At 55.3% G+C, this 18,001-nt stretch overlaps 2 protein-coding genes across 9 annotated transcripts in view; both read right to left on the reverse strand.

The window, feature by feature from the left end:
• Positions 1-5,476, reverse strand: part of Cacna1g (calcium voltage-gated channel subunit alpha1 G) — a 64,593-nt gene extending 59,117 nt beyond the window's left edge. For all 7 annotated transcript variants that reach the window (XM_050156947.1, XM_050156945.1, XM_050156946.1 and 4 more), the window contains exon 1: positions 4,489-5,476. In XM_050156947.1, coding sequence (XP_050012904.1) covers positions 4,489-4,730 — 242 coding nt within the window. In that variant the 5' untranslated portion in view covers positions 4,731-5,476. The remainder of the gene's footprint in view (positions 1-4,488) is intronic.
• Positions 5,477-10,231: 4,755 nt separating this feature from the next.
• On the reverse strand, positions 10,232-17,597 carry Spata20 (spermatogenesis associated 20). Of its 2 annotated transcripts, none has more exons than XM_050157213.1 (17): positions 17,434-17,597; positions 16,619-16,878; positions 16,331-16,510; positions 16,182-16,246; positions 15,917-16,071; positions 15,697-15,840; positions 15,413-15,614; positions 15,033-15,163; positions 14,840-14,944; positions 14,561-14,635; positions 14,258-14,470; positions 13,986-14,178; positions 13,622-13,790; positions 13,152-13,363; positions 11,774-11,973; positions 10,805-10,885; positions 10,232-10,627 (listed from the first exon to the last, which is right to left on the reverse strand). In XM_050157213.1, exons 2-17 carry the CDS (start codon positions 16,693-16,695, stop codon positions 10,457-10,459), a joined length of 2,373 nt encoding a protein of 790 aa, XP_050013170.1. In that variant the 5' UTR covers positions 16,696-16,878; positions 17,434-17,597; the 3' UTR covers positions 10,232-10,456. The 2 variants fall into 2 exon arrangements, with proteins under 2 accessions (XP_050013170.1, XP_050013169.1); XM_050157212.1 differs by having other exon boundaries at positions 10,233-10,627; positions 16,738-16,878.
• Positions 17,598-18,001: the final 404 nt, after the last annotated feature.

The following is an 18,001-nucleotide window of genomic DNA, read 5'->3' on the forward strand; positions in this document are numbered from 1 at the left end:
TTGGGAACATGGCAGTATGTCACTGTGTGATGTTCTTCTGTTGCCATAACAACCGGAGAATGTGTCACCAGGTGGTGTGGATTTGTTGCCACGGTGATTAGAGAGACACCCCCCCTTCCCCTTACACATGCGCTCCCCTTGCCCAGACTGCTGTCTTGTCCCCATGCAAGGAAACAGAAGCAGGGAGACCCACAGGTTATCAGGTTGGGGGGAAAACCATGTGACAGATCCCCATGGTAACCAAGGGAACGGGGGACAGTGGTTGCCATAGTGACTATGAGAGACCTGTGCGGTCACATGTCTACTGTTGCTATGGTGACTGTCCGGGCTGGAGTGGATCCCAAAGGGTGGGAGCAGCAGAGGGGAGGATCTTTCTCCTCCCCACAGCCCACCATCCAAAGCGGAGAAAAAGAATGGCAGAAGACCTCTCTATCATTCCTCCCCTCCCCTCCTTCCTGGGAGAGGGAAATAGAGCATGTTATATCCACAGATGAGTCTTCTCCATAGGTTTTTATCTAGACATAGCTTTTGCCTAGCCTGGCAACTAGAGATCTAAGGCCCTGGGCCTGGGGTGTTAACCCAGACAGCAAGCAGGCCTTCTAGCTACCTCCCTCCCTTCCAGAAGTCTGGAAATGTGACACTAAAGAACATTGAGGAGGAAATTGGCCCAGACCCAGGAATTCTGGCCTTCTAGTAAGAATTGAGGGGTGGGGACCAGGTCCTTTCCTCACCCATCTTACAGAGAGAATGGTGGTCTATGACATCTAATGCTTCTTAGGAAGGAAGAAGATTCAGGGGTTCGGCCTGATGGCCTGTGCTCGTTTTTTTTTCCTTTCAGAAAAGGGGATTCCCCAACAGAGGCCCCCTCCCTCTAACTAGCCTATTTCCCTATGCACCCCCAGCTTCAGTGTGTGGGTGTGTGGGGAGGGAGGTTTCCAACTACACTGAAAACTGAAGCCTGCCCGAAAGGCAGCCAGCCCCACCCAGAGACAGAGACAGGAGGCACAGAGACACAAGAGAGAACGCCACTGGAATCTTTTGGAGGGGAAATAGGCCAGAAATCTGATTCAAACGTGTGTGTGTGTGTGTGTGTGTGTGTGTGTGTGTACATGTCTGTGTATGCGAGCAGTGTGTCTGTCGCCATCCCAACTAAGGCAGGCAGGGCGGGGTGAGAGCTGGGGCGGGAGTAGCAGAAGGGGGGCAGGGTGGAGGGGTAATCCCAGGAATGGCTCCAACTGGCACTAGGGGTGATGGGGAGTCCCCCAGCAGTGGAGCAGAGTGCGTGCAAAGGAGTCTATATGACCCAGAAAAAAGGAGGATCTGGGACAAATTGCTGAAGATCCTCTGACCCCCAGTCCACTTAATTCTCTCCTCTAGCCCTTCTCCCTAGAATCTTCTCTAGATGGTCTAGGGTTTGAAACTGGGATGAGAGAACATAGGAGATTCAACACCCCCCCCAACACACACTTCCTCTGAGGACCCAGTAGAGAATCCTCCCTTGGGAAGAATAGGAAGACTTGGGGGCACTGGGACAATGGCAAGGAAGACTAGAGAAATTCCTAGGGCCTCCTCCCTTCTAAAGACACACACTCAGACACACTCGGACACACACAGTGACACACAGCCCCACACTCACATTCACTTCTGGAAGCCATTAGGACTCCTGCCTCTCAGGCCTCCCCCCTTCTCCCCCCCACCCCGACTCCTGGCAGACTCCCCTCTCCTTCCCTGGCCCCCCTCCCACCCCTCCTCTCTCGGCATCCCAAATGCCAGCCTGTGATTTCCAAATGAGAAAAAGCTGTGCTGGGCTCTGAGCTTGGAGAAACTCCTACACAAACTTCCAGATGTGACACAACAGCCCGAGAGGGAATGCTCAGGAACTCCTTCCCGGGAGGGGAGACACTGCAAAGGCAGCAATCCCTGTAACCTAGGAGGCTGTGGCCTGCCGCGGAGCTGCTTGGGGCTCATGTCCCTCTCCTCCCCAGTACAGGAGCATATACTTTTTGTGTCTCTTCTTCCTCTTGTTGTCCTTCCTCCTTCCCCAACACACACACACACACACACACACACACACACACACACACACACACTTCCTACCTGCGTCTAGATCTCCATTCTAGAAAATCTGACCTCATAATGAGGCTGCAAGAGGAAGGGGCCAAGAAGAGTAGAGTAGGGAGAAGGGGCTGACGAGCTTCAGTTAACTGGAGAGGGTAAGTTTGTCCTCAAGTCCCTCAGGACCAATGTCTTCATGACCTACATTGGGGACTCCTGGAGCTAACAGAAGCCTCTCAGAAACCAAAAAGAGAGAAAGGAAAGGCTAGAGAGCAGTTCAGAGTACCTCTCTGGCAGTGGAAATACAGTTGCCCCTGTCACTTGGATAGGATTGAAACTAGAATGATGCATAGATTGGAATTGGAACAACGGGGGACTCGGGCAGGCAGACCCCCTTTACCAAGAAATTGTTCTCAGCATACCCTCAGTTGGTGTGCTGGCTAGTCTAGATATAGGGACATAGATTCTACACACCCAAGACCACCCCCTCCCCAATTGGGCCTGCTCCCCTAACCTCTCTTCCCACTTAGAGCCTGGGTCACTTATCTCCTTCCAGGAAAGCATTTCCCTCCAGATCCTCCACCTGGAGATAGGGCAAGTTGGCAGAGACACTTGCCCAGAGGTCTGCTTTTAGGGGCTTTGGGAAGGGAGAGGAGACAAGACCTTCCAGTCACCCAAGAATCCCCAAGGAAGAGAAGCAGGGACTGCTGGGGTTTTTCCCATTCATAGTGTGGTTGGGAGTGGAGAGGAGGGCTTCTTTTCCCCATCCCCATCTCTGCCACAGAGAAGGGGACGTTGGGATGGAGGCTCACAATGTGAGATGTGTCTGTTAACAGTTAGAGAGACCACAGACCTCAGATCCCCTACTCTCCTTTCTTCAGCTCAGAGAGAAAGGAAGGAAGGGGCAAAGTCTTGGGAGGGATGATGAGGGGAGCTCTTCAAAGACTCGGAGTGTAGAGCAGGGGGTGGGGGACGCAAGCTTATATCCCGCTTTCCGCACTAGAGGCAGCAGCGCTGCAGAGTGAGGGCGGCACCAAGCTTCCCACTGCCCCTGCTCTCCAAAGCAGAACCCGGCTTGGACTCTCAAGGGCTACCAGGGTAGAATTGTGGTCTCCCACCCTGAGTCCCAGAGAACCTCTGGGCTGGAGAACCAGAAGAGGCTGTCGATCACTGGGATATTAATACAGCTAGACCCCACCTTTCTGCTACCCCAGAGCTGGGCGTCAGTCAAGCCAGTGCTTTGTGCTAGGGATTTAGAGGACTAGGGGCTCTCTGACAGCTCCAGGCTAGGAAGAGGTGAGGGTAAAGAGCAAAATTCATCTGCCTGGAATGTGGGGCATGCACTTCCAAAACCTAGCCATAGAGTAGGCTTGGGGTGCCCGACCTCAGTCTTCCTTACTGAACACGCTGGCAGTCTCCTGGACCCCCAACACTTTCCTGCGGTTTCCCATACCTGGTCTGCCATCAGCTGGAGCACTCTGATTTGTGAAAGGGGAGGCGTAGTGTGTGGACGAGCTTAATCCCATCCCCCACTTGCCGGAGCTCTTGTCAGTCTCCCCCCACAAGAAAAAAAAAAGCACAAAACTCCCCAACCCAACCTCAGTCACCAGCATTCAGATAAAGATTTGAGGTGGGGAGGGAGCTGACCGCATTGGGCTCTCTCTGAAAGGGGCTCTAGTCCAGCTCTGGGGGCAGACAGCTCCCCCTTCACCACATCTTGTTCTCATTCTGCACCCCTGACATCAGCCGCCGCCGAAATCTCCTTGTTGTGCCTCCAACCCGCGGATTGGGAGGGTGTTGGGGGGCGGGGGACAGGACCTCCCCCCCCCCGTTTCCCGCTAGGTCAGTAAAAACCTCAGCCTTGAGGACCAGGTCGGGGGACTGGACCCTAGAATCCGCCGCAAACTTTGGGGCGGGGGCATAAGGAAACCCCAGGAGATTGCGGTCTCCCCTCCTCCGTCCCCGCAGCTTCCTCTCCACCCCTGCCCCCAAACTCGAAAACCAAACCCAGCTCGCTAACCCGTGGCGGGCGAGCTGTTGGAGTAGAAAGCCCAGGTTCCCGAAGCTGCCTACATCTGGAGGATGACGACCCTCCTCTGCCCACATCTGTAGAGCATCCAGCTGCATACCAGAGGGTCACGTCTCCTCTCTTTTTCCTAGCTTGGATTTCAATCCTCCACCCCCCCTCCCCGCCCAAGGAAGACTGAGGTGTGTGTATTCGGAGGTGGGGCTCGCCTAGGGTACCCACCAAGCCTGCTCCAGTCTTCGCTTCTACTCGGACGCCCCCTCCCCTCCTCAGCAGTCCCCCCTCTCAACTGTCTACAGTTCAGGCTCACTTCTTCAACTCACCTGGCTTTCGGCCCCCTCTGGCGACACGACCCGCCCCCCTGTGGACCCCCCTAATCCGGTCCATCGCGGTGCCCCGAAGGATATGGGTTACAGACCGTGCGGAGACACCAGCTCCGCGGGCGGCTGTCCTGGCTCAAGTAGAAGAAAACCACCGGGGCCAACGCCGGGTACGGCAGCCCCTCCGCCTCGGAGTCCGCGCTGCCCGGGTCCTTTTCCGTCGACCCCGGCCCCTGCCGGCCCCCGGCCCCGGACAGGTCGTTGAGCTGCGTGAAGCTCCGAGGCTGTCCCGACTCCTCGGCGCCCGCTCCATCCTCCTCCTCGTCCATCCTCTGGCCAGCCGGGGCCCCGGGAGGTCCGAAGAGGGCGAGCGGCGCCCCTCAGAGGAAGTGTCCTCACGCAACCGGGGGACCCCGGCGGGGGAGCATGTGGGGGGCTCTAGAGAGCTTGCTGAGCCCCCAGGAGGGACAGTTCAGCCCTGCTCCCCCTGCCCGCAGGGGCATGCTGCCCGCGGGGCTCCGGGTCGGAGGGAAGCCCCGCCTGGCGAGAGTCCCGCTTCCCCTAGGTTCCCGGGGGCTCCCCGACTAGCCAGCCGGCTTCCCCTCACTTTGTTCCTGCTTTTTCGCTTCGCGCCCAGGCTCCGGTTGCCCGAATTGGCGCTACCTTCGGCGAAGCAGTCCCCGAGAGATGGAGGAAAAAAGGGGCCACCCGGTAGAGGGCAAGGGTCCGGGAAGGGGCGCCCCCTCTTCCCTCCGCGCAGCTGGAGAAGGATCTAAGGGGTCAGCATCGTCCCGGCTCCGCGCCAGAGGCAGCAGGGGGGAGGGGAGGAGGAGGGATCTCTTTGGGGGTGGGTTTGGAGGGGGTGGGGGCCGGCTCCTTCCTCCGCCCCGCGGCGGGCTAGAGAACCGGGAGGGGCGGGGAGACGGTGGGGGGCCGTCCCGGGCGGGGGTGGAGGCGGAGATGTCACCGCCGCCGCCGCCGCCGCCGTGGCTGCCGTTGCCGTAGCTGTCGCCGGCGCCACTGCCTCCTCCTCCGGCCGAGACGCGGAGCGAGCGAGCGAAAGCGGCGGCGAGCAGCCCGGCGCACACCACAGCTGGATCCCTCACTCCAACTTCAAGCCTCGGCCCCGCCTCTCCCCAGCCAATCTCACAGCCAATCGCCGTGCGTCACCGGTCCAGAGCCGCCCTTCTATTGGTCAGTCGCCGTGCCAGTGCGGGAGGGGGTACCGGGGTAGAGAACCACAGCTGGAATCCGGTTCCCACCCCAAAACCAGGACCGCCTTTCTCCCCTCCTCTTGCCCCTGGGTTCGCTCCCGAAGGTTGGGTCCAATCAGACAGTTGCCTAGACCGAACCCACTTTTCTATTAGTCTCTAGGTCTTTGGGACTTCCCCGGAGGGAGCCTTTAGAAATCAGAGTATTTGGCTTTGAGTCCTGGGGTAGCCCCTACGCACCCCCGAATTGGACAACAGCCAGAAGGCAGAACTTAGCTCTAAGCAGGACTGGAAAAGAAGGGAGACAAGAACCCCAGGACTTAGGGTTGTTACCGGGGTCCCGCAGTGAAATTCGACTCTCCACCTGGTTAATCACCCACCCTATGCTTGAACCCAGAGCCAGACTGGAGAAAGGGAAGAAAAGTGGAATGCCCGGTATTTCAGGCTGGAAGGTGACTGAGGGAAAGAGGCGACGCTAGAAAGGTAGAGGTGGGTGTGGTCTGGGAGTGTCTTCCACCAGCCTCTTAGGTTTGCTGGTCCAGATCCCGGGTCCACTTCTAAGACGTTGACCCTGGCATAACCCTAACCCTTCTGGCTGATGCTCTGAGCATCACTTCCTGCTTCTAGAGATCATTGCAGAGTGGAAGCTCCTCTTGGGGACTTCATCCTAGAAAAGCGTAGCCCCAGGGGTGGCACCAGACCGCAGAGCTTGGGTAACCTGAAGCCAAAGTGGAGACCACCTGGGAAGACCACTGTGGGCCTCGAGTGTGGGCTGAGCTTTACCTACTTCATCCTGCAGAGCTCCACTCTGTGCCTCAGTTTCTCCCCTTTCTCAGATTCTCAATATGGCTTAAAGGAAGCCTGACTGAGAGATAAGTGCTCGGCATAGTTGCTCTCCTCCACCACTCTGCTAGAAGCGGTGCTTGCGTTCGTGTGTGCGTCCCAGACGTGTGCATGCAAGCAAAGACCCTGGCTTTTGCCCCGCCTCGTCTCCCCGTATTCGGGGTCTCAATCAGTTTTAGCTCCCTCACACCGTGGGTGCCAGAGAGCTAAGCGCCACCGGAGGAGTTCTGAATGTGAGGCGGGCGAGTGGAGGGGGGCGGGGGAGCGGGAGGGGAGTGTTGAGATCAGACACAGGAAAACATCTCCACATCTCTACAATCTGCATAGGGTGTATACGATGGAACCCACAGGATCCGCAGTTCCGTAGGTCCGTTAGACTCAGGAAAGCCCAAGCCACTGCGGAAAAGCTGAGGAATGGATCGGACCACCTCATGCAGCCCCTGATTCCCAGGCGTTGTTCCCTGGCAAAGATGCACCACCCACACATCCTCCAGAGACCTCTTGGCACCACGACATGGGGTTTGGGGCCGTCTCAGCTCCCACTCCGGCCAGTTGCCAAGGTGGAGTGAAGAGGGCAGAGCCGCTGCTGCGCTGTCACCTTCCTAGCTGCCCTTTCGCCAAATCCCAGCATTGAATTGTGCAAAGGAGGCCAGGCCAATTTGCATTTCATGCTAATGAGCAGATCCCCTAAGTGCCTGTTTCTCCTGGAGGGAGTCTCTGCTCTCATTCCGAGTGTGAGGTGCCAGTCTTGAACTCGGGGCCCCTTCTGGGAGAGAGAAGCTATTTAAGGCTTGCTCTTACAACCTGACAGCCTCTTCCCTCCCTCCCTAGTGTCCTCAGTCAAGCAGGTGGGCTTGCTCTTTGGCCACCATCTTGAAGCCCTAGGGATGGCAGCCAGAGGTTGGAACTTTCATAACCCGGTCTCTGAAGCGGAGAGGCAAGCCAGAAGCTCACCCAGCCCCGCAGTTCTCCAGTGGTCAGAGGCTCCGCATCTTCATCCCTGGACTGCCCCTGTTACAGAACATACCAAGAAAAGAGACAAGCAGGCACCAGCTTGAGAAATTGAGACCTACTTCCCTGAGTTTGCAAGTGGGGAGATCTGCCATCTAGGACAGCCTAGGGTGTCAGGGGACCCTATCTGCTACCTGAGTGGTGGAAGGAAAGAGAAAGGCAAGAGAAGATAGGAAGTCTTTCATGTCAGTGTTCCAAGTTTCAGCTCTGACACCACCCCCTTCTTACTGGCTCTTTCTGTCTGGAATTTTTTTTAATGTGCTTTGGTGTTTGACCTGCATGCCACTGGAACTTGAGTTACAGTAGTGAGCTGCCATGTGGGTTCTAGGAATTGAACCCGGGGTCCTCTGGAAGAGCAGCCAATGCTCATAACCACTGAGGCATCTTCTCTAACCCACTCTTTCTGGCCGAGGACACAGCATTGACTTGGTCAAAAGTGAGAAACCTCACAGTACGACGTCTGGGCAGAGATAAGTGTAGACTTATTTCTGCCCCTAGGCTGTGCTCCTTGAGCCAAGCCCTAGCCTAATCTTTGATACATACACAGAGGGCACTTAGTGAATTTCTTTTGGATGAATGGAAAGTGGAAAGAGAGGAACAAACAGTTCCTTTATGAGCCTGGTGGTGGTGGCGCATGCCTTTAATGCCAACACTTGGGAGACAGAGGTAGGAAGATCTCTGTGAGTTCGAGACCAGCCTGGTCGACAAAGCAAGTTCTAGGACAGCCAAAAACAGGTAAGGTTTCACAGAGAAACCCTGTCTCAAAACAAACAAACAAAAACCTCATTTGTTTGTGCCTGTTTTCCTACTAACTTAGACCTACATATGATCCAAACGATCTTCTGGGTTTGCTAGAGTACCACATATATGCCATGCTCAGCAAGCCCCTGTAGGTCCCTGCAGCCTTTGCCCCTCCCTGCTGCTTACTGGTTCCCTTAAGAACAAAATTAATCATCCATTTGTGGTACTCTTTATTAGGGATGCCGCAAGCATCCAATTTGGTTCCCTCCACATCTCCAGGAATTAAATGGGACCCCCATTTCTCAGTTAAAGAATCTGGGGCTCAGGGAAATGAAATAACTCCCAAACCATGAGGCCATGTATATTGTGACCCTAGGTCACAAAAAAGCTGCCCCAGTACAGTCCTGCTGACAGAAAAGGGGGCACGGAAGGTGATAAGGTGGCACTTGCCAAGAAAGAGGAGGAGATGTGGGATTTTCAAAATAACTTCACATCTAGTAAGGATCATGTTCAGCCTGTGCTCTGGAAAACCCAGCCTTCCTGGGAGAAGTAATTCCTTCTTCAATCTATTTACAAGATGCCTTAGCCCTGTGCCTGCCTGGTAGCAGAAGGGAAATGAGAGGAGCAAAAGGAAGGCAGGGTGAAGGGAGAATACCAAATGCACTTTCCTTTATAGCCATGCCTCCACCTCCTGGCGGGAAGAAGCAGCCTCAGCGATCTTTGCCGATCGTTGCCATCATTCTGAAGACCCCAGGGAGAACGTGGTACACTCAGGGGTGTCAGGCTGAACCCCTACCAACTCTGGCCCTCCAATAGCTAGCCCCAGAGAGCTAAAGGCTCTTGCTTCACCATCTCATTCATGAGGGTCGAAGGGACCACAGGGGCAAGTGGACTGCATGAACTGCCCAGATTGTTCCAAATCCAGTGCTGGGGCTGCCAAAAAGGCCACCTGTGTCTCCCCATGCTCTACTCTTCCTTCCTGTTGCCCCCAAGGCAGGCTCCACGTGTCCGGTCTTTGACTTGTTGGCAAGGCTTAGTGGGATCCATCAAGAAAGGGGCCAGCTGACCTCATTGGCCGGAGTGCTAATCCCCTCCAGATGGGCTGGTGGCTTGCACCAAGGGCCTGCTACCCAGACTGCGACAACTCTGGTCTCAGTGACCATGTGTAGCTGCGTGTGTGACAATGCCCTGTCTCTAGGTTCTTTCCTGCTCCATTCCTCCCTGCTGCTGACATCCTCCCTCCCCACATCCACTCCTCTTTGTCTCTCTGGCAGCTACTCCCAGCTATCTGTGATGCTTGGCTTGGAGGCTAGGACGATGATCAAACTTGGCAGACCTCAAAGAAATAGTTTCTTTACAATCTCACAACCCCCTCATTCTATACCTGCCCAACCCAAGCATGTCCCCCAGCTTCCTTCCCTGATGGCAACTCTGTGGAGTTTTCCAACCATCATTTGTCAAGGATGGCCTGCAAGAGCATCTCCTAACATCGAGAGGCCAGGAGGAGGTCCAGGGAAGGTGCCAGCTTCCTCTGCAGCAGGAGTCAGATGGATTTGGGGAAGGGCTTCCAACACAACAGATGCTCCCCATGAAAGAGAGTCCTTCCCCAGACCATCCTGCAGGAAGCAGAGAATGACCATGACCTCCTGTAGTGATGCTAGGCTTGAATGGGTAACCCCAAAGAACTGTCTTGGTTCTGGTCATAGTAGTTTCTGCAGTACTCTACAGTAGACGGCAATGTTGTCTTTCTGTTAAATATTAAAGCCTATGCTGAGCTCTATCACTTCCCTAGCTTTAAATGAAGGGACCAGGGGGCAGATGGCAGGCCTTCCTAACAGGGGCCTCCCTTCCTGGGCCAGTATTCACCTTGTCTTCACTCTGGTTCCTGTACTTGGTTTTGGTCCACTGACTCAGTTACATTCAAGCTTCTTAATCACAGACAGAGGCAAGATCAGGCTAGTCACCTACGGAAGGTGAAGGGGCAATGAGAGGAGACAAAGGAGGCAGCTGGGGAGGCAGGGGAAGGTCCCAGGCCAGAGCAAGAGAAGCTAGGGTCTCAAGGTCACCACAGGACACTGTTAGGTTTATTTCGTGGTAAGCCGGTGCCCATGGGGGAGCTACAAGAGTGGCTGTCATCACCTGGTGGCAGGGTTCCCAGTGGTGGCTGTAGGGGATAGTCTTGCAAGGCCTAAGTCTCTGGTCAGCTGGAAATTTCTGCCTTCTGGCCCAGCTCAAAGGGTTCTGGGCAGTTACTGGTGTAGTAGCTTCCGTAGTTCGCAGGGCTCAGTGATAGGCATGGAACAGGCTTGGTTTTCAAAAACGTAGACGGTGGCCCGGTCTTCTACTCGTCGAAGGGTGCTCAGGAAGGGCAGTTGTCGGGACAGGAAGCTCGATGGGTCTCCATCTGCCAGAATCAGCACCTGGGGCAGTGGCAGAGCAAAGCATGTCACCCGGGAGCAGGAACTAGTCATTGCAGAGCCCAGTGGGGCATGACCTCTCCCCCGAGCCTCCAAAAGGCAGGATGTCGGAAGCCAGCCAAGTAGGGAGACATGACAAAGGGAGGCAGAGGGTGAACCCAACTTTGCAGGGATGTGTACCTTGTTAGGGAGGTAGATGGAGTGGACGCACTGTATCAGGGCCTTGGTGTCCTTGGCCTGAGGATCTCCACAGACCACAATCTGGCCAGTACAGGAAAGTCATCCAGTGTCAGAAAGGGAGAAGCTAGGCCCCAGATCTGCCAGAACCTCCCCATCCTTCCTCCTCCCACCCAGTGTCCCTAAGAAGGGAAAGGACTCACCTCAGCCACTAGGAGGATTCATGATTTAATGCTTGGCAAACAGAAAGATGCAGACCACATACTGACACACACACACACACACATACACACACACACACAGAGGAAGGCACACAAGTAGCAATGTCATACATTGTGCTGGATATACAAATCTGGGGGGGAGGGTATTTAAAAGACTTGATACACTGGATGGCACACAGCATACCAAGAAACATAGAATAGTTATATACATGCACAGCAGATGCCCAAAGAAAGTGGATGCCACACATATAAATACACATGAACATACTTGCACACATATGCACACACAGGCACTCACAAGTATTCATAGGCAAACCTGAGGCAAAACACTCTGACCCACACCAGGCCACAAGCCAGAAAAATGTGTGTGTGTGTGTACACTAAAGAGTTGACACAGCAATAAAGCACAAAGGAACAGAATTAATCAGACCACCATGTAGAGCCTTACAGAGAAACACTTCACCAGCCACCCAGCCACCAGGAACCCATACTTAGCCCCTTCATTTTTGCCTTTATACTCAAGACAGCCCAGTGACAAGACCTCACAGGCATGTCCCTGGCCCAGAGGCCTGTCTCCTCTGACACTGCCTTTCTACAGACACCTCCGCTCCACAGATAGAAGACCCCGATCTTACAGCACCTACACACATGTAAGTGAGCATTGGGGAGGGCACTGGAGCTCTACTCATGACTCCCATACCCTGCTGCCCTCCTGGCCTGGGTCTCAGTCCACATACAACCACCTCCCTACCTGCTTGAGAGTCTGCTGTTGAGCTGAGAGTGCACGGACCATCTCAGGCAATGCCACCGGGACACGGCGCATGCGCTCCGAGAAGGCAGTCAACAGGCACACACACTTGTCCATCCAATCCTTGTGGCCAGTGAAGCCATGCAACCGAAGCAGGTTGTGGGCAGACACAGAGTTGGCACTGGGCTCTGCACCATCCTGGTCTGCAAGGGACAGGAGGTGGCATAAGGGGGATGGTCACTGAGTTTCAGGACTCTGCCCTGAGACTGAATCTGGGTTATGAAGTTCAGGGGTAGTCTGAAGAAGTACATGCATTGTTGGTCTGATTGCTGTTTGCTTGTTTGTTCATCTTTTGTTTTGTTTTGTTTTATGAGATTGGGTTTCTCTGTGAAACAGTCCTGGCTATCCTAGAAGTCACTCTGTATCTGTATACCAAGCTGGTATCTAACTCACAGAAATCCACCTGCCTCTGCCTCCCAAGTGCTGTGATTAAAGGCGTGTACCACCACGGCCTGGCTATTTTTCTTTCTTTTCTTTTTCTTTTTTCTTTCTCTCTCTTTTTTTTATAGACCCCTCTATCCTGCCAAGGGGACAGGAAGGCACTCAACTTCTTCATGTCTTCTAATCCGTCTACACACCCTTCTGGGCTGCTGCCCGAACAGCCCCCAATCCCTCCGTGTCCCCCTCTTCAGGTGCTACCCCTGGCTGCTTTCAGCATTGCCACCAAAACTAAACACCAGTCCTCTTGATGGGTCACCCTGATTTCCGTGTTCCTAATCTTCTCTACCACTGTCAGAGTGACTTGTTTACACTCAAGCCAGAGCAGGTCAGACCCTCTTCCACTCCGGAGCCCTCACTTCCTTACCCCAGCATCTGCAGCCTCCTCACACACCACTCCCAGTCTCTTGGTCTTCCATCCCTCGGCCTATCCTCCTAGGGCTCTCTCTTTTGCCTAAACTCTCTCCTAAGTGCCTCCCCGACCACACAGCTCCTCCTGGTTGACAGCTGTCCCACAGGCCTTCTGCGAGCTCAATGCTCTGGGGGGGGGGGGGGTGTTACATTTTATACTCTTCCTGGTTACCAGTCTTCAGCTCCTACCACACACTGCAAACTTCCTGCAGGCAGAGACCAAAGCACTCTTGTTTAACAAATGAATCCGTGGCTTTCAAAGACCACTGCATGCTCACTGGACAGCTAGAACCACCTCTCCATTAACCCTGGGGAAACACTGCTACTACACTCGTGTGAATATTAAGAAGCAGGTTCAGAAATATCAGATGACTACCAAAGTCACACAGAATAAAGACATGAAGTCAGGAGCCCCCCTCAGGAAATGCCCAATCCTGACTAGGACCAAGGGCTGGCCCACAGCCACACTGACCGTCCTTTAGACGAAGAGGCAGGTCCGCTCCCAGCTCAGCCTCACTGCAGAAGTAGCCACCACCTCGGGAATCCCAGAAGAGCCTGTCCTGTGTGTCCTGCAGGCGCAGAGCCCACTCGAGCCACGAGCTCTCCTGTGAGGCCTCATACAGGTCCAGCAGGCCCCGCACCACGAAGGCATAGTCCTCCAGGAAGCCCCAGCAGGGTGGGTTACTAGGGGTACAAGAGAGAAGGAGAAGTCTGAGGGAGGGCCCAGGAATAAGCAGACAGGACACTCGTCATGCCTTCTCTCGGTCAATCCTCAACATCCACCTCTCTTGAGGCTACAGTTAGCCCGCTTCCCGAAAGAATCAAGGGGTCCAGGAGTATTGAGTGTGCGCACAGCAGAGTAGTGACTGATCAGGCAATCGAAGGGAAAGAACAGGGCTTGGAATCACATAAGATGGCCCCTTGGGCTACCCAGCCCCTCACCTGTGCTCCACCGTTCCCCCGGTGCCTGCATAACATGTCCGCTTCAGGCGGCCACTGGCCACATCAAACATGTGCCGCTTGAGGAATTTGGCGCCGTTGGTGGCCTGAGTGACCAACTTATCCATGCCCAGGACAGCCCCCGTCACAGCAAAGCCAGACACCATCAGGCCTGGAGGGAAGAGAGGCCAGGGGTGGTAAGAGGCCAACAAGAGCTCTCCAGGGACACCCACCCGAGGCTCCAAGGGCCAAGCCCAGGCTGGCATCTATTCCTTTCTAATTCAAAATAAAGACACCTAGGGGGAAAGAATGTGCTGATAGAGGGGGATTAGCAAATAGGATCAGGCCTTAGAGAGGACCACCCCACCGTTCCAGGCGGCCAGCATCTTGCTGTCCAGGTGTGCTTTTGGTCGATGTTTCCGGGCCTGGAAGAGCTTCTCCAGCCCCGCGTTGAGCAATGTGCTCACGGCTTCTACCTCTAGGCCAAAGCGGGCTGCAGTCAGCTCCAGCGAATACCGCACCATTAGAACATTCTGGCCGTGCAGCTCCCCCTTGGGGTCCTGAGAAAAACAGCCTTAGTCCGAACCCACGCAGTTAGTGGGCCTGGGGTCCTCCTCCTGTGTCCCCGGAAGTCCTCACCTGAGTGGAGCTGCTGATATTGCCTGCCTCACTGAGTCCATAATGCTTCATTAGGAGCTGGCCCGAGGTCAGTGGCTCGCTGGCGCCTCCCACAGGCTCTGGGAGCAGCTGTTGGACCTCTTTGACTGTCCACACGTAGAACGCACCCTCTTTTGGCTTCATGCCCCGCTCTGGAGGAGAATCGGCATCCTCGGCACTGTAGAAACCTCCGGACTGTGGGGACAGGAGAGTTGGCTGGTCACCATCCAAAGCCCTCCCGCAGCAAGGTACCCCCCCCACACACCCGCCTCAGTGTACACGCACCCGATGGCTCAGACTCCGGCTCACATACTGCAAGATGCCTTTGGCCACATCAGAGTAGAATTCATCACCAGAGATCTGTAGGGGATGGGAGGCTGTAAATAGAGGTCACTGGGGCGGCTCAGATTCAAAAGAGGATAGTCACCCAGGAAAGTGAGGGGAGGGAAGCCCGGGTATCCAGGATGTGAGAAGGAATTATGGGTTGAAATTAGGAGGGAAGCCACAGTTACCTGGAAGGCTTTGGGATTGGTAGTCAGGGTTGAGGTTAGGGGCAAAAGTCACCTGGAAGGCCTGGGAATAGACCACCGATAGCTGCGCCTGGTCATAGAGCATCTTCTCGAAGTGGGGGATGTGCCACTGGCGGTCCGTGGAGTACCGGTGAAAGCCCTGTGCCAGGCAGGACGTAGGGCTAGGTTGATCTCAGCCTCTACCACCAGCCCTGCTGTCTCTCCAAGGAACCTGACCTCACCCTCACCTGCCCCACATGATCCCGGATGCCCCCGTTGGCCATCATTTTCAGGGTATGCAAGGCCATCTGCTGAGCCCGAGAGCCATCCTGGGTGACCCGGTGACTGAGCCAATAGGAGAACAAGAAGCTCAGGATCACTGTGGAACAGGAAGAGGAGGGTGAGAAAGTCAGGCAGTCTCTGGTCCATCCGTCTCTGTCAGGTTGAAAGGGGGAAACCTCCACTCTCAGAGGACACAGGTCACTGCCTAGTCAGAGGTCAGGTTATCATTGGTCTAATGGGGACCAGAAAGGTACTGAGTCGCTCAGCCACACAAGACAGACCAGGGTCACTGGGTGGTCGCTTATCTAAGCCAAGACAGTCATGACATAGGTCAGAGGTCACTGACCAGGTGTGGGAAACTTGGGGGCCTCAGCAAAACCGCCATACTCCTCATCATAGCCTTCATCCAGTTGCTGGAAGCAGCGGCTGTTCATGGTGGAAGCAGAGGGCGGCAGTTGTCGGTCACCCATGGTGATCTCAGATCGGGCCAGAAGGGCTGTGGTGACACGCTCGCTGTTTTCCAGAAGGGTGTTCTTGTTCTGTTTCCACTACCGGAGGTGAACACACAGCTGGAGGTCAGCATGGGCCTCAGCCTCCATGGTCCCTCTCACCTCCCTGATACCCACCAACCTGCTCGCGGATTCTCATCAACACTGTTCGGAAGCCGACGCGAGTCAGACCGTCCTCTGGTGGGAAGTAGGTGCCCCCGACAAATGGCTGAAGGCTGGGGGTCAGCCACACATTCATCGGCCAGCCCCCTCCGCTGCTGGTGGCCTGAAAGACAGAGGGTCAAGGGTCAGGAGAGCTGTCATACACAGGTGTGACGAGACTGCCACCAGGGATGGCGCACCTGCACGAAAGTCATATACACTTTGTCCACATCTGGCCGCTCCTCTCGGTCCACTTTCACACTGACAAAGTCCTCATTGAGCAAGCGCCCGATCTCTTCATTCTGGAAGGACTCCTCCTCCATCATATGACACCAGTGGCAGGTGGAGTACCCCACTAGGACAGAAGAGGGACACGAGGGCAGGAAAGGGTTGCTGGAACCCAGAAGACCTCCCCTGACCTGCTGCCTGTCGCCGAACCCCATATTGGGAAAGGTGGATGTATACCTGAGAGGAAAATTGGCTTGTTTTCTTTTTTGGCCTTGTCGAAGGCTTCCTGTCCCCAAGGGTACCTAAGTCCAACAGGAAGAGGCATCACTTGGCAGCCTTGAAAATCTCAGAGGAGCTTGGGCCCTTACCAGTCCACCAGAACTCACCAGTCCACCGGGTTGTAGGCATGCTGCAGGAGGTAGGGTGACTTCTCATGGATTAGACGGTTGGGGGCCTTCTGAGGTGTGGGCGGAGGACAGCTGGTCCGGCTAGCCTTTCCTCCAGCAGGCATGGGCACTGAATTACTAACTGTAGCACTTCGGTCCTTGTCCCGGGAGGAGCTACCCCTAGGGGAGGCAGAGAGGTCATATAAACGGGGACCGCTTCTCCCTTGCCCACCCCAACCAGCTCAACTCCTCCCAGCCTCAGGAACTCCCACTCTCAGCCCAGCCCACCTTTCTGAACCACGGGGGAGACCGTGGCCTTTGTGCTCCCCCTTATGTTTTGGGGGTGGTGAGGAAAGGTGGCTCATTGGGGGCTCCCTGCCAGGTTAGGCTCCCCCAGCTTCTCAGACCTGGCGGTAGGTAGGCTATCTCTGAAGTCACGGCGGGTCACAATGAGTAGAATGGTCCTTCCAGCTGGGTTCTGTCACCCATGCAGGGCCCCTCCCTGGGGTGGTTGCACTGCAGGCAACCCTAGCACGCATTGCGGTGACCTGTAAAAGGGAGTGGCTACTGCCAGTGTCTGGACAGGTCAGAAGGAGTTAGGTCTGGGACTGGGCCAGGTGAAGGACAACCAGAAGAAGCAGGCAGGGATGGCTAAGCCGCAACAACCAAAAACAGAGTACAGGACACTCTGTGGGACAGGTCTTGTACTATCCACACCCACAGAGCACCCAGAGAATCAAATAGGCCTGTCTCAGGGAGTTCAGCCCGAAAGAGTGGCCCTGGGAACACAGCTAAATCACAACAGGCCAGTGGCAGCCACCTAAGGCTGTGACAGAGCGCATGGTGCTTCCAGGGCCGCTTTGGACAGCACAGCATTCTAGAAAGGCTTCCTAGAGGTGGTATGTTAAGGTAGACCCAGAGCTAGCCTGGTAGCCGATAAGGGGAGGCAAAGAAAGGAAGCCTTCCTGCTGGAAACAAGGAACAGATGGTGTTGGGGAGGGCCAGGCATGCAGAAGGATCTCAGCAGACACCACAGACCCGTGCCTGAGAGACTATCGCGAGCCCGACAGGCGCAAGGCATAGTTGTAGTGACCTGCTCATACCTGCAGCGAGCGGCGAGGCTCAGCCCCACGCAGAGAGACCCGGAGGCTAGGGCCCAATCAGGCCCACACTCCCAGTATTGCTGCTCCAGTTCGGGCGGTAGTTGCGAGGGGCGGACCCAGAGCCTGATCCTCGCCAAGTCTCGGGCACTGTGGCTGGTCTCGGAGCGCCGCCCGGCGGTAGAGCTCAGAAATACAGACCGGCCGTGCTTTTGAAGCTCCTTCAGCTTCCGCGCCTAAACGTTGGAATAAAATGAGTTAGCTTTAAAGTGCTGGCGGGAAAAATTACCCTCGCCCTTGGGAGGGCGTGAGATCTCCGAGAATCCTATTATTGTGCGTAACCCTTGCCCCTTTCACAAGCGAGAAATGAGACTCCAACCGAAGGATTTGCTCGGGCAGCAAAATTTGCTTGGTTCAGGCTGCCCATCTCAAGGTCCGACCTAGAACCCACCCACTGCAGGAAGCTTTCCCTGGAAGATGACGCAGAGCCAATGCGTCCTATTGCATGCCCTATCCACTTGCTTCATTGGCTTTATTTAGCCAGGGTCGTGTCCACTGCTCTCTACCAGGC

The sequence above is a fragment of the Alexandromys fortis genome, unplaced genomic scaffold (genome assembly GCF_014885135.2).
Source record: "Alexandromys fortis isolate MF-2015 unplaced genomic scaffold, M_Fortis_MF-2015_v1.1 scaffold_31, whole genome shotgun sequence".
In the NCBI taxonomy this organism is placed as follows: Eukaryota; Metazoa; Chordata; class Mammalia; order Rodentia; family Cricetidae; genus Alexandromys; species Alexandromys fortis.